The sequence below is a fragment of the Carassius gibelio genome, chromosome B3 (genome assembly GCF_023724105.1).
Source record: "Carassius gibelio isolate Cgi1373 ecotype wild population from Czech Republic chromosome B3, carGib1.2-hapl.c, whole genome shotgun sequence".
NCBI lineage: Eukaryota > Metazoa > Chordata > Actinopteri > Cypriniformes > Cyprinidae > Carassius > Carassius gibelio.
The window spans coordinates 20,467,218-20,482,780 of NC_068398.1; the positions used below are offsets into that span (position 1 = coordinate 20,467,218).

The 15,563-nt window shown below is 39.1% G+C and overlaps 2 protein-coding genes across 2 annotated transcripts; both read right to left on the reverse strand.

The window, feature by feature from the left end:
• Positions 1 to 365: 365 nt before the first annotated feature.
• On the reverse strand, positions 366 to 4,697 carry LOC127952010 (protein lin-7 homolog B). The gene is made up of 6 exons (XM_052550222.1): positions 4,419 to 4,697; positions 3,758 to 3,876; positions 2,605 to 2,676; positions 2,312 to 2,521; positions 2,029 to 2,192; positions 366 to 1,088 (listed from the first exon to the last, which is right to left on the reverse strand). Exons 1-6 carry the CDS (start codon positions 4,492 to 4,494, stop codon positions 1,067 to 1,069), a joined length of 663 nt encoding a protein of 220 aa, XP_052406182.1. The 5' UTR covers positions 4,495 to 4,697; the 3' UTR covers positions 366 to 1,066.
• A 116-nt stretch (positions 4,698 to 4,813) lies between these two features.
• Positions 4,814 to 13,100, reverse strand: LOC127952009 (U1 small nuclear ribonucleoprotein 70 kDa-like). Its single transcript, XM_052550221.1, has 10 exons — positions 12,907 to 13,100; positions 12,233 to 12,386; positions 11,986 to 12,048; positions 11,675 to 11,729; positions 11,527 to 11,591; positions 11,373 to 11,435; positions 11,197 to 11,278; positions 7,330 to 7,431; positions 6,941 to 7,040; positions 4,814 to 6,401 (listed from the first exon to the last, which is right to left on the reverse strand). The coding sequence occupies exons 2-10, from the start codon at positions 12,377 to 12,379 to the stop codon at positions 5,606 to 5,608; spliced, it is 1,473 nt and encodes a 490-aa protein (XP_052406181.1). The 5' UTR covers positions 12,380 to 12,386; positions 12,907 to 13,100; the 3' UTR covers positions 4,814 to 5,605.
• Between the last annotated feature and the right edge of the window lie 2,463 nt (positions 13,101 to 15,563).

Sequence of the window (15,563 nt, forward strand, 5' to 3'; positions counted from 1 at the left end):
TGTGTGGTCTAGTGCCCAGGGGCTTTAAAGAGGATTTCATTGTACAGAGATCCGTTCAGTGACATTCATGCTCAATATGTGAGGTGAGAGAGAAGTGAGCAGAGGCAGGACCTTTGTTCTGACACTGGAGGAAGAGGGGCATTCTTGGTTGGCAACCAAGTTTGAGGTTTCTCGCGTCTACCTTACCTTGCAAGTTTTAAAGTAAAAAACGGAAAAGGCTGCCGATGCGTGTCCAATGGTTGTGCTGGTTTGGACATTTCGTCCCTGGTTTGCTTCATACACTCCCTCGCAAAATATTTTGTCAAAGCTTTGTTGATCATGTTAAATGTTTACAATCGGTGGGCATAAATGAACTCACAAGACTATTCAATAAATTGTTGGTTTTAATGTATGAATAAATGTATTAATAAACTCAAAAATTCAAGCATTGAACACAGGCACTATGGCTGGCAGCACAAAGCCACTCATAGTGACGACCCTATTTGAGTATGGCATGCTTTGTACAGAGCGATCTGTTCATTCAGGAAGGGTCTTCTGCAATTACAGTGTTTGTGTCTCCTGATGTAGCTCACACAGAGCAGAACACGTAATACAAGAATACTTACAGAACTGGGATGCATAGCTTTAACTCTGTTGTCAATGCATGTTGTCTGAAAACACAGGCTCGATTCGGGAATGAATGAATAATATTCTAAGTAGGAGCCATCATGCCATTCAGTTCAGCAATAATCCTACGGAAAAAGACAAAGTCCTAGAAGTACACACACAGTGTATTTGCACTAGCCAACCCATTTTTAAAGTTCTCTTCTGTGCTAACAGACACACACCACCCCCGAGAACATCACAGGGTGCAGGGTCCACATAAGAACACAGATGCACTATACGGTCTCTCCCATTACATGGCCAGGGAAAATAGTACATTTGAGGTCTACAGGTTTTGAGATAGTTCCACTAACATAAATAGCTAAGGGTAGTCTACAGTGATCTCCTCTGGGTCTTCTGTCATCCTATAGGAGCAGAGAGGATGGGAGAATGGATCGTATGGTCGATCAGAGGTTGAGACTGGTCAACCCCTGGAGTCCAAAGACCTGTCGGTGAAAAGACAACAGACAAAATTTTAAAACACAGATTACTAACGCATTCAGTAGAATATTGCATATTTCATTAAAGACATTTAAAGGGATAGTTCACCCAAAAATGAAAATGATGTCATTAATTACTCACCCTCATATCATTCAAACCCGTAAGACCTTCGTTTTTCTCCGTTAAAAACATATTTTGATGAAATCCGAGAGCTTTCTGACCCACCATAGACAGCCATTCAGCTACTACATTCAAGGCTCAGAAATGTAGAAAGGACATTGATATAATAGTCCATGTGACATCAGTGGTTCAACTGTAATTTAATGAAGCTACGAGAATACTTTAACTATAAACTTTAATCTACACTTTCTTCTCTTCCATGTCAGTCGGCACACGTTCACGAGAGTACCATGATGTATAAGTGCACTTTGTCGTAGCTTCATAACTTTACAGTTGAACCACTGATGTCACATGGACTATTATATCTATGTCTTACTATGTTTCTGGGCCATAAAATGTTTCAGTTGTGTTGCTGTCTATGGAGGGTCAGAAAGCTCTCGGATTTCATCAAAAATATCTTTTGATTTGTGTTCAAAAGATAAACTAAGGTCTTAGAGGTTTGGAACGACATGAGGGTTGAGTAAATCATGACATAATTTTCTATTTTTTGGTGAACTAACCCTTTAACATGAAGATTACAATTTTATTTTATTAATTTTAACAGTCAGTTGTACAAACTGTCTACTGTATTAAACACAGAATAGATGTGGTGAGATACACTACCATTCAGAAAGATCTGAAGGAAATGAGTGCTTATTCAGCAAGGATGTATTGAACAAAACTAAAATGTCTTCTGATTAATGATGGGCTGAGAGAGATGATGAGAAAAGGAAAGAACAACAGAGAAAAGGAATGAAAGGAAAAGAACTTAAGTGGCACACTCACGAGTAGCTGGTATGTTGCTGGCGTCTCCTGGCACTTCTCATCTTCTCAAATCTGGCTTCCATCTCTTCGAGGACCTTAGGGGTGTAACGCACCACCAGCTTCACCGAACCCTGCGCAGCCTTTAGCAGCTCTACAGCTTTCTCATGATGTTCTCCCTCCACACTCTACACACAATGAAGAAATAAAGGACGTTTTGGCATCTGTTATTCTGGCTAAACACAGCTCTGCTCAAAGCAATGTCATGGTCACAGACAGAAATCTAAATCGTAAAGTCCCCACATACCACTCCATTAACAGAGAGCAGCTGGTCTCCTCTCTTCAGACCACCCTGTCGGTCAGCAACACCCCCTGGGATGACCCTGGAGATGTAGATGGGAGAGTTTTGTTCCTTTCCACCCATGATGTTGAACCCGAGCCCCTCGTCTGTTTTAGGGAGTTCGACCACTCTTGGGTGTGCATGGCCTTCACTGGCTGCGAACGCTGCAACTGTGGCCTGGAAAAAAACAACGAAGTGTCTTCTTCAGTATATAATTATTCTCGATCAATATAGTTGCAATTTGTTTGGTGAAAAGTTACCTTTGCAGTGGCTTGTGCTCGGACCTCTGGCCCACCTACAATGTCCAGTGTATCATAAAGCTGCTCATAGACCTTAAAAAAGGGAAAAAATGTTTGTACTTTACAGTTAGTTAGGTAAGATTAAAAAATATTATCACATTACACAATGCTTTGCAGATCATTGAATAATATACATTCAAATGCCATAAAACTTTGACTCATATTTTCAAGTGCATACATAACTCAGTTAACATGAACTGCTGATGTCTTTTAACAATATAAAATTGTTCATTGTTGACTTCATATGAAATGATAATGTACAATCTGTTGGTTATTATTGCTAAATAAAGCCCTGTAGTATCACACAAGAACTTGGCGCTATGGGTTTATTTTGTGACAATCAATGTGAATGTCCATTATCTTGCTTATTACACAGCAGTTGATTACCAAATACATATATAAAATAGATGGGCATGATATGTTGATTTTAGTGAAAATAATTTATATGCATTCTATATAAGAGGAAAGATACCTAATCCTATATTTAAGCTCTCATACAAAAACCAAGTGTGTAGTTTTATCAGTCAATCCTATGTAAGCTTTGTGAAGTAGAAGGCACATTTTAGTGGAATAAATCAAAGTAGACATACTGATCAAAATCTTGTCTTTCCTATAATATGTTATCTCTCAGCTACGCAAAAGAGCAGGGCATCTGAAGGACATGTGAAAGCTGAATGAGTCTGACAAGAATATCTGTGCAAGTTGTGAACAGACTGGACTCTGCCATTGAAACCCATTACTACAAATCAAGGAGTGAGTTATGGAGACTGAAGTGAGATGCTGTCTCAAGAGACAAGAAAGTGAGTCATCCAGGAGGAACAGTGCAGCACAATTCACTCTACGAGAAAAGACCAAACACGTGCGGAGGAGGCAGACGACAAGTGCTGTCTGATGTGCTGACACATTTCACTTCAAACCTTCATTTTTTTACCTAGCTATTTATGTTCCATTAGTGTTCTGTACAAGTACAAGAAAAAAAAACGAATTAGTATTTATTTATTTTTTTTAAATTAATGCAATTTGTTCCTAATGAACAGATTCCAGCAAACAGTTTAAACAGAAGCAAAGTCCCAGTCAAGAGTCCTTGTGTTTAAAGGGCTGTGGCAACCTTTACCTCTCGGATGGCAGCACAGAACTTGCTCTGTAAAACTCTCTGCAGAGCCTGGAGTTTGGGAGGAGGAAGTTCACCGCTTCTCTGAAGCCTGTCCAGCAATTCTATCACTCGGCAAACATCTGGCAGAAAATAAAACATCACAGAAATATACATTTAAAAAAAATTGAGAGTATGGACCGATGGACGAATGGATGGATAGGTTAGTAGATAGATAGATGCTAGACAGATAAATAGATGAATGGACGTACGGACAGACTCTGGAATTATTCATTTTTTGAAGCCAAATTGTTTTTTTAATTACGGTTTTATTTTTAAATACTTTCCTTGAAAAAGTATCAAAATTACATTTGTCTAATTCAATAAAGTAGATCATCTGGTTTTCTCAAGCCAAATAAAAGGGACTCCGTAATATTATCAGCAGCGCTGCCGATGAAGAAATCTAAAGTAGGACAAAATAACAGAAAAATAGGCAATGCATTTCGAGCGTAATACAAATACAAGCACTCTCTACTGGGGAAATCCATTCACTCACATCGTGGGCACTCAGTGCTCGTGAAGACACAAAAACAACCTGTCAGCTCATTGGTAAGGCTATATCTGCCAGAGTATTTCCTAACAGCACTCGCGTCTTTTGGCACAGAATTAAGTAAATTAACGTTACCCCTTTCCAAGCAGAGCGGTTCCGTCAACGCCGCCATGTCCAGCTCTTTCCCCGTGTGATAATACGAGGACATCATGAAGACCCGTCTGCTGCAGTGCTGGACTGAACCGCTTTCAACCTCCTTTTATCAGAGGCAGGAGTGTAATATAGAAGATATAGGTTTGAAGCTGAAGATTTGTTTTTTTTTTTTTGTTCAAATCAATCGCTTTCAGCAGGTTCGCAGTGAAAGAGCAGCTATGGTGGGTGGCGAGATGCGCGAGCCGCTTACTGAATGACGCAATCCAGTACGTCAGAGGCGCGAGCTCAATCAAAGACTGTCACCTCGCTGTTACAAACTAGTGGCGTATCTATCATCGTTTATAAGGCAAGACTTCAGAAATAAGTGATCAAGACAATTTGGCAATAAAAAGTTTATTCAAGAATGAAAAGCATAACCAATACGACCAGAGTTACAAGCTCCAAAAAAAAAAAAACCTAAGAGCGATTTTTCTGAACCCATTGCAGACATTCCCATTTAAACAAATTTGTGTCCATGTTTGCTGCCTTGGTTACTTCAGTAAAATTAGGGGTCACTGTACAATTTGCAAACGATCCATATATTGAACCAAATATAAAACAAAATGTACAAGACAAAATATAGAAAAAAAAAGTTACAGAAAAATGGGGGCAGATATAAATGTATCATTATACGAATAACGTTTAAAACCATCAGGCAAATAACTCCTGTAATCAACAAACATCTATGAAAATGGACATACCTGTACTAAACAACCCCTATCATCTGACAGTTACCCATCTCTTACAAAATAAACTACATCGTAATAAAACAGTGCCTTGATAAAGAATTGATGTCAGAATGTTTCATAAGGCTGGTTATTTAGTGAAGTTTAGGCAAACAAAGCCCCACAAATAAAATAATAGGGCTCAAAAAAAAAAAAAAAAAAAAGGCTCACAGTTCCAACTACATTATTTTTTTTTTTTATTTTAACAAAAGGATGCTTCCGACCAGGGAGACACTAAGATCTCTCTGTGATAGCTGTTGGTATGGTAGTACAGTATAATACTTACACACTGTGGACATAGTGCAAGCAAACGGTGGAGGCATTAAATAATGGTTGAGGATATTTGTGAATCCAATCAACATTACAACGGTACGACCTCTGATGATTCACACAATGGTGGCACGTTTAGTATTCATCGCCCTGGGGCTCCATCTTGTATCCATTCTCATTTGAGGCATAGCCCTCTCCTGACTGCATGGAATCCTGATCCATCATCCTCATCCCATCCTGTGAACCTTCTTCTGACTGTGGCGGCAGCTGATCTTCACCCTCTTCACCTCTGTTACCCAAACCCTCCTGATCTCCTGAGGACGACACGTGTCTGTCTTCCCTACGGTCCCCACGGTCCCGATCGCCCCGGTCCCGCTTGTGCTCACGATCTCTATCCCTGTCTCGCCTTCTTTCCCGATCTCTGTCTCTATCTTTATCTCTGTGGCTGCGTTTCCTGTCACGGTCTCTCTCCCTGTCTTTTTCTCGATCCCGTCCTCTCTCCTCTCCTTCAGGCCCTCCATCCTCCCCTCGTCCTGGCTCACCACCCAAGGCGTCCTCCATACCCCTATCTCCTCCTTCGGGCATCATGCCATCACCTAGCCCTCCCATGCCTTCCTCTCCTCCATCCACACCCTTCCCTCTCTCACGGTCTCTCTTTCTATCCCTGCTCCTGCTTCTCTTCTTGCGGTCTCTTTCTCTGTCTCGGTCTTTACTCTTCTCTCGGCTGTCTCCGGAAACACCTCTGTCTCTTTCCCTTTCTCGGCGGCGACTGCCACCGCCTGCCTCCTCCGCTGGAGTCGCGAGGACCCTTTCGCGCTCACGAGATCTGGTACGTCTCCGTCTCTCTCTGGATCGAGTACGACGGCGCTCACCACGGTCCCGGTCTCGTTCCCGACTACGATCCCTGCGTTCACGATCCCGATCGCGGTCACTAAGGGATTAGAGACAACAGAGGTCAGGATTGGAAGACTGAAATGTACCTAGTTAAAGGTGTAGTTCACCCAAAAACTACCGAAAATTCTGTGATTACTCATCCTTTGTCATTCCTAACCCAGAAAACCTTCGTTCATCTTCGGAACAACAAAGATTTTTTTTTTTTCTTAAATCTGAGAGCTTTCTGACCCTAGATAGACAACAATACAATTCAAACATTCAAGACCCAGAAAGGTAGTAAAGACATGGTTAGTGTGATATCAGTGGTTCAACTGCAATGTTATAAAGCTACAAGAATACTTTTTGTGAATGCACAATAGAGACTGACACAGAAGAAAAAAAAATTGTTGAACAAAGTCGTTAATTTTTATTTTCTTTGTCCACAAAAAGTATTTTCATTACATTATGGTTGAACCACTGATGTCACATGGACTATTTGAATGATGTCCTTATCTTTCTGGGTCTTGAACGTGGTAGTAGCTTTTGTAGTTTTTCTGAACTAGCCCTTTAAAATCAGTCATGTCCAACTCAACTTACCTTCCAATCGGTCGGTCATCATAGCGGGAGGTGTCATCTCTGCCTGAGTGTTTTATGTTGACATCTGCCCCTCCTCGCCTTGTACCACCAAGACCTCCGCCTGGACATTGAAATAAAAGTACAATGAAGACTTCCCATCTTTGGTTAATTCTGGCACTGGAGAGCCACTGCCCTTCAGAGCTTTGCTCTAGAACAGGAATGTCCAATCCTGTTCCAGGAGGGCCACTATCCTGAAAAACCAGCTAATAAGAATCCTCTGGATTAACAGAAACTTCATTAAAATTGGGGTAGGCTGGAGTCAAACTCTACAGGACAATGGGCCCCCCAGGAGCAGAACTGGAAAAACAAAGCCTTGAAAAGAGCACTTGGTTAGAACAAGAAATGCTCACCAAGTCTCCGGGGGTGCCATCCCTTGACTGTTCGTCCTCTTTCAACATCAACAAGCACTCTACGTCCATCAATCTTTTTGCCATCTGCGTGCTTATAGGCAGCTAGGGGAGTTGATAGACAAGCAGTAGAAAAGAAGAGATTGAGGGAAAAAGGGAATAAGGAGAATACAGAGAGAGAAAGAGGTATACAATGAGAAACAAGAATACACAAAACAGTATTTCCTGCTACATACCTTGAATTTGGGAAGAACTCCATTCAAACATGTTATGCTATTTAAGGGCACACGCTTACCTCTGAATGGATAAGCCACCAGTAATGAGATAAATTGACAATGTTGCCATCCATTAAAACAAATGTACAAAAAAAAACATCTACATCACGATCAGTTATTGATTACACACTTGGATTTAGACACTAACAAATATGACAAAAACTGCTTTATTAAAAAGCTGGACAGTAGTGACTAATGTTCATTTATTATACATGTAAGCACAATGCTTTGGGAAAATCCTGTATATAAATTCACACGATTCATGTTCAAATTTAAGGAATATTGCAAGGTTCTTAATTCCTTAAATTGAAGTATGACGCATTGGGAAAAAGCGAAAATGCTCTAAAATTCCAAAATCCAGACATCAATTGACAAAGTCCAAAGGCACTAAAGCATGTGCTACAAAAAGCTTTGTGAAATACAGGGGTAAAAAGCCATTTCTCTGAGATTCAAAAAGAATTAAGGATCGTCTGAGTATTACAGAACTTAAGTGATGGAAATAAAAATCGAGGCAGTTCAAGGTAGTGCCAGGTAGATCACAAAAACTAGGAAGCATTGTAATCAACAGCTTTGACCACACAAGTCATCTCCAAATTTTGAGTGATCCTCATTAACTACCCATTAATGCCATTTCAATCTCATTAAATCTTGAAAAAAAAGGCACTTCGTGAACACAGTTAAGCTAAAAGCCACACTCTCAATTCTCCAAAATCTTTCAGGAACATTCATTCACACTTAGCCTACACAATTTCTATGAGCAAAGTTACCATTCACACGCACGTCATGACAAACTAAAAGGGAAAAGAGAAAACATTCTGGTAGAGCTTTACTTTTAGATTCTATATTACAAATAATGGATTTGCTATAATTACCACTTTTAAATAGGTTACAAAATTCTCACAATTCAATATGGCCAATACCTTTGGTCCCTTTCCTTCTGCTGGTCCAAGATAAAAGTCTAAGCCCTTGAGAATTTAGTCATCTAAGTGTTACCACATTACCTGGAGATGCTATCTTACCATAACACCTGGCCAAGGATGGAAGTCCTTGATGGATAACCCCACGGAAATGTAGCCTGGTGATTTCAGCTGCCTTGAACCAAAACGTCCTTCAGTACATTTGATACTTTTTTTTTTTTTTTACCACAACTGGACAACCTTGAACCAAGGAATTGATCCAATCCTTCAACAAGCGATACGATGAAATCCACGATGCTACTCTGGTCTGCACTGTCGACGACGTTCAGTTGAAACCCATTATGAGGGCCTTACCATCAAACCCTCAAGTTCTTTCACACACCTCTCTTTACATCTCAACTAGAGGGCCTTACCAACAACCCTCAGACTACCATACCAGACTAGAGGGGCTTACCAAACACCCTCAAGGCACCTACCCAACGAGGGCCTTACCATCCACCCTCATTTTTAGCAGTTAAGAGAGGGCCTTACCACAACCCTCACCTTCCTAACCAATAAGAGGGGCTTACCAACCACCCTCATATCCATAACAAAATCTCTCAGTCTTGATTAAATCTACTTCGCAAATGACATTTAAAAAGATCTCCAAATATGCTTAATTTTTAATTCTAAAATTTAGAAGAATATGAATAAACATAGTATGAACCCTTAGCCTTTCTGTTAAGGGAAGTAAAAAGTTAATTCTAATATTTTATTGGTTGCACCTATTTTTAGCGCACTTGGAGTTGTATAGATAAAGCTTATTTGTATACATAGGAAAGGTTACTCTCCATGCAGCTCCTAGCTTCTCAACCTAAATGGGAATTTTAGATTTATGGAGTAAGTATCTCACAGAAGAATTCTGGGACTGAATTTAACCACTGAAGCAGTACAGGGTGAATCCATGACAAGAATCTTTAAATGTAATTGGGTTCCGTGCAGTGATCTGAATATCCAATGCCCTTTGTTAATCTATTCTATTAAAGCAAATTCCAAACATTATGCCTATACACAATGCCAATAATCAATAACAATTAAGTGTCAACTGTGAAATCTTTTACGTAATAAAATAGTTATGGTCTCTATAACGCTTAGCGATATAAAAACAGCTGTAGAAATGTGAAATATTCATTCACATTATTAATGTGCAACACAAATGTAGATCAATTTTGTCGTTGCAGAGTAAGTGTGTTATGGTGCAGTCACAATTTCTTAGGGAAAAAAAAAACAATTGTGTATTGTCAATAGCTATACATGACAGGTCACACAGAAGTCACTTTCTGCTGGTCAACATGCAAATTTGCGAGACCAACTTGAACCGGCAGTGAACTCTGCAGGGAAATCTTTCGCCTTCCTGAAATGCAAAATTCCTGATTGGATTCCTTTTAAAATGACAAGCTTGCCAAAACTGCCTTAACCAAACAGCAAATGTGACTGCACCTTTGTGTCAGGTATTACGTATTAGGCAAATAAATTTGCTTTATAAAAACAAAATATATTCTGCATGCTTTAAATAAAAAAAAAAAATCAGATCAGCCTTTTAATTTAACATAACTCTGCAATTGTGCACTGCATGCATCATTGCAATACACCCAAAAGGTTCTCTTTACCGCACCACTCTGTTTCAAATGCAACTTTCCTACAGTCTAAATCTCACAGAGTACAACCACATTAGTAGTAGTACGATGGCTTTAATAGAAGAGATTAATGGTAGGCTCAAACTCACTACAACGGGCCCAAGCCACACTCAATGACAACTGGAGGCCCTATGTTTAGCCATAAAAATGGGGCTGTGATTTGGTACACCTAACCTAGAATTAGATGAGGGGTGTAAAGAAATCTTACCCATCATACAAACCCATCATACCAACCATATACTGAGCTGTGGTAGTAGGGTGTAGATGTATCAAAACCATCATCAAGATCTGCAAGCCAGCTCTGGCCAATAGCCATCAGAGATAGGCGGCTGCAGTAGCAATGAGAACAACACACAATTAATAGAAAGCATTGACTCGCTCCGCAACACTTCAGTCATGAACGCCCCTGTGTGTGAACGGAGTTATACAAAAGCCTTGATATTAACGACTGATTGTGCACCAGACATGAACAGGTGTGTAAGTATATGGGTCACCTTTTTCACAACAGACGGCCTTAGCCTTTAGCTTACCATCACCGCTCCGGTCGGAAACACACTGCTGTGTCACACTGCCTAAACATTACAGAGATGCCATAGAGTGGCAACATTCATCAGAATGTGTGTTGGGCTAACGCACAGCCACACGCCACTCCCCCTCCCCCCACATGTGCTGCACCGTCACACTCACACCAAATGCAACACACATACACACGGGGGAAAAACAGGAATATACCACGAACACAGACATAATAGGGTTGACAAGCGATCATACAAGCACACAAAAACACACACAAATGGAGTTTTATAACTTGGCAGAGTTACACATTCTCATATGCAAGTTAGACTATACTTTTTCAGTCTACACAACATACTTTGTTGCTTCAAAATAAAATGAATTAATATTTTTCATGGGATGAAAAGAATGAATGATTCCTTGTATTAACAGGTGGCGTAGCTGGTCTGAACACAGTTTAAAGAAGAATGAGAAGTCTTGGTCACTCACAGTGCATGTCTCTCTCGTGTTCGTATTCAATGAACGCATAGCCTCTTGGTTTTCCCGTTTTCTTGTTGAACACAATATAGATCTAATAAAACCAAATAAATTCAGGGATGAGTCTGCAGGATTACAAATGGACAATAGCATACTATGGAAATGCGCTAAAGTTTAGTATAACTTACTCGTTTGATAGGACCATAAACTTCAAACTCGCGGCGTAGTTTGGATTCTGTGGTGTCATAATTCTGCATGAACAGGAAATAAAAATGGTAAGACGTGCATTTTCAAGACAATTTCTAAACCTTTAGATTCTTGTCAGTCAACAAAAGCACTCACAACTCGAGCCACAAACAAGGTCTTAAACGCATCTCCTTGAGCATTAGGATCGTTGTGTGGGTCCCCTGTGGGAGTACAAGAAACAGTTTTTAGGGTTCTACAATAGTGTGTTGTATTGGTTCGCTTAGAAGTGGGTTCAGATACATACATAGCTTCAGTTCTCCTTCCACCACAACTTGCCTCCTTTCCATCTTCTCCCTTCTCTGCAATTCAAATCACAATGGACCAAATTACACACAAAATAAAATTCCCATGAAAAGTGTACTATATAAAGAATACTACTCACATAATCACTTTAAAATGGCAAATGTATTAATAAATCTTAAAAAATACTGTTCTGTTGTCTTGAACTCATAAAGCCTCTGAATAAAAGCCTGTGAACAAGCTTTACTCCATTCAGCATTACAAAACAAGGAGTAAACTTTCCATAAAAAGTCAATTCAGGCAAAACTTGCTCACCTTTCTCTCCATCCTCTCCTCCCGCGTCTCTGCTCTCGTGGGTGGAGGAGCATCTCTGGGGTCCTGACCAACAGTGGGCAAAAAAACATTATATAACAATTCTACACAATAATGATCAAAATATATTTTATAATTCGAATCATGCATGCGACACTTTTTTTTAATCAAAGACTTGAAATCTGATCTTTAATATTATTTTAAAAGAATCTATAAAATAATTGTTTAGATAAAATACAACTAAAAGCACCTCAAAATGCCGGATGAAGGGTGCGATCCCGCAGTAGGGCTGGTTGTGATGCTTCTCATGGGGCAGTTTCTCCAGCTGGGGCAGGAACGGGATCGGGTCCCGCGGGGCAAACAATGCCAGCAGGTTCGGGGGGAGAAACTGAGTCATTGTTCACCTGGAAACGAGAAGTGGACATGGATTAACTCAGAACCTGGAACAACCTTTAACATTTACCCCAAACACCATATTTGTGCAGTTACAGCTGGGTAAATTATTAATAAGAGGAGATTAAGGAAAAAAACAGCAGTGATATATTTACGTTGGTAAACTTAACCGGAGAAGGAAACTTTTCTAGCATTTCCAGTATCTGTATCAAAGTTACTCCCCCTAACTTAAACGATTTTCGGGAAGTTAGCAGCTAGCAGTGTCTGCTAACGTTACCTCGATTAGCTTCTTTCAACCAAACAACACCATAATCGCACTACATTATTGATTACATAAACCGCGTTTTCACTATTCTGTTTAACCTATTATGGTAAACAAATCGAAACGCTTCACACAAGTGATGGAAGTGCACGCTCTGTAACACACGTGTAAACACAGACTCATCCCTGGTGAGGGTCAGCTGCAAGTAGTTCACGGTTTCTGCTGATCAGATCAGAGATGAGCGGCCTCCTGAAGTCAGTTAACGTTACCTCAGCTTCTCACTCGGTTCCGACGAAACCTCCGAGTTCAGCGCAGAAACTCCTCTGCGTCTCTCTGTAGGAACTTTTCGTGCGGGAATTTATTAAATACCTTTAGTATTTTGTGTGTTTTTCGGTCCGCACAATACCCAGCGTGTATCCTCACCGAGCTGAACGAGCCGTTTCTTTCTTAAAATGGCGCGAGGCCGCAAACCACGCTGGTATTTTACGACGTTTGTACTCGTCTGGTGGAGCTTTACGTTAGGGGCGTGGTTACGTATGACAAAATAAAAGCTTTGACTAGAAGTTGATCATCTTCCATTTCTGGTGTTTTTTTTTTTTTTTTTTTTGCATCCTATGTATGGTAAATTATTTTGGATTAATGTTGAATCTAAAATTAATATAAAGAAAAGAGATGTTATATTTTATTTTGAGCTTTTTCTTTGTTTTCCTTTCTTTCACAAAACGCGAATGTAATTATGAATGCAAATGCAATATCCATTGGTTTATCTCTTTCTTTCGTACCAGTGCATCATAATGTAACGTTCAAAAATGTATTTATTACCTATTATTTGATTTTACACAACATGTAGATACACATTTGTTTTCCATTTTCATGTCTTCACTACATAATCTGTGTTATATGCAACTGCATCATTTGCAATATTTGCATTGGGCAAATGTCCAATGAAATTGTTCATTGTTATTAATTTTTGTTGCTTTGGCGTTCAATGTTCAGCGTCCTTGAGCTCGGGAAAGGCGCTAATAAATTAAACATATTATTATTAATATTAAGAATGTCTGAAACCCCAATACAAATGTAGAAGCATCAAAATGTATATATGTGTGTGTGTGAGAAAGAGAGTCTGTAAGAGTTCGAATTTTGTGTTTCTGCCCCTGCAATTCCCGCACAAGATTGTGGCACTTTAATTAATGAATGTGATCTAACAAAGGTAAAGGACACATTTTGACCATATGTGCTGTTTATCTAGCTTATAATTGGGATGAAGTAAACATCTGTTGAGTATTTTAACATAATTGTTCATTGTTGATTTAAGGGATACTCCATCCCCAAAATGAACATTTTGTCATTAATCACTTACCCCCATGTCGTACCAAACCCGTAAAAGCTTTGTTCGTCATCGGAACATAATTTAAGATATTTTGGATGAAAACTGGGAGGCTTGTAAATGTCCCATTGACTGCCAAGTAATTAACACTGTCAAGGTCCAGAAAAGTGTGACAGCATCATCAGAATAGTCCATCTGCCATCAGTGGTTCAACCGTAACGTTATGAAGAGATGAGAATACTCTCCCTTATTTCATTCGTAGAGATTCATTTTAAAACCCCATTATTACAAAGTATGCTACATTAAGCTATTGCCAGTTTGAATTGCAAATACTATTCCCTACTCTTACCACAACACAAATCCACATTATTTTGCTTTAGTTTCTCATATCTAAATAATTTAACATTGTGTTTGTATGTCATAGCCACATATTTGACTGTGGAACTAGTATGTCATTGTCTGTTCAGAAGTATAATGTCTTTGTTTTCTGCGAGGCCTGTGCTCCAGCACTAACGCTAAACAAAGCACTGCTATGTTTGCAATCAGCAGACCAAACGTCTTCAACCCTGCCACAGGTGCTTATCTATTTATCCTTGAATTGAACAAAGGTTTGGGATCAGTCAGATTTTTGGTTTTGAAAGAAATGTATACTTTTATTTAGCAATGATCTTACATAATATTTCCAAACAATCCTGAAAAAAACGTGTCACGGTTTCCACAAAATGTCTTCAAAACCACACATAAAAAAGATCTTACTGACCCCAAACTTTTGGAGAAAATGATTTAACATTAATCACAAATAAGGTGTGGTCACCAAAATTGCCAGATCTCTGATTTTTCACTCACCAATAGACTATATTATTTGAAATTAAGAATAAGAAGCTATTTTCTTTTTCTCAGAGCTCATGGCTAAGATGCAGAAACAACAGGCAGCTGATGACCAGCCTCCCTCAGATGAAGATGGCTAGTGCCACACAACTTCCCCTTCTGTATTTTACTTTTGTTAGTCAGATTCCCTCCAAGTTCTACATTTTTAAAACCTTTGAAATAAACATACTTTTCTAGAACGTTTTTCATGACTTTTTTTTTTTTTTTAGTAATCGTTCTATGAGAACAGGAAAGGCCACACAAAAAAACTATTATGATAATGACACAAAGCAACAGTATCATTGTAAATTAAGCTGAGGAAGGCTAAAAATCTTGACAGCCAATTAGAATCCACCGGGCATTAACCTTGCTGATTGTTGTTAGATGCTGGAAAACTTAAAAGTTTTTTTTTTACATTGTTAAATATAATCTTATCCAGATATCAAAAATATTTTATATTGTAACTACATGCCTAGAATTTAAAATTATTATTATTATTGTTTTTTTTTTTGTGTTTGTTCATTTAGGTAAATAAGTATAGAATTTGAATATCTGCCATTTATTAGTTGTTGGCCGTAACATGAATAGAATTATCAGCTTAAATCTAAAACGTATCAGTGCATTCCCTATTATAAACTGAATATTATGCTAGAGAAACCATCATTGCAGAAGCTGTATTTCCAAATGGGTTGTGATGTAACAAACAGCATTGGAAAAACAACAAACAAGGGC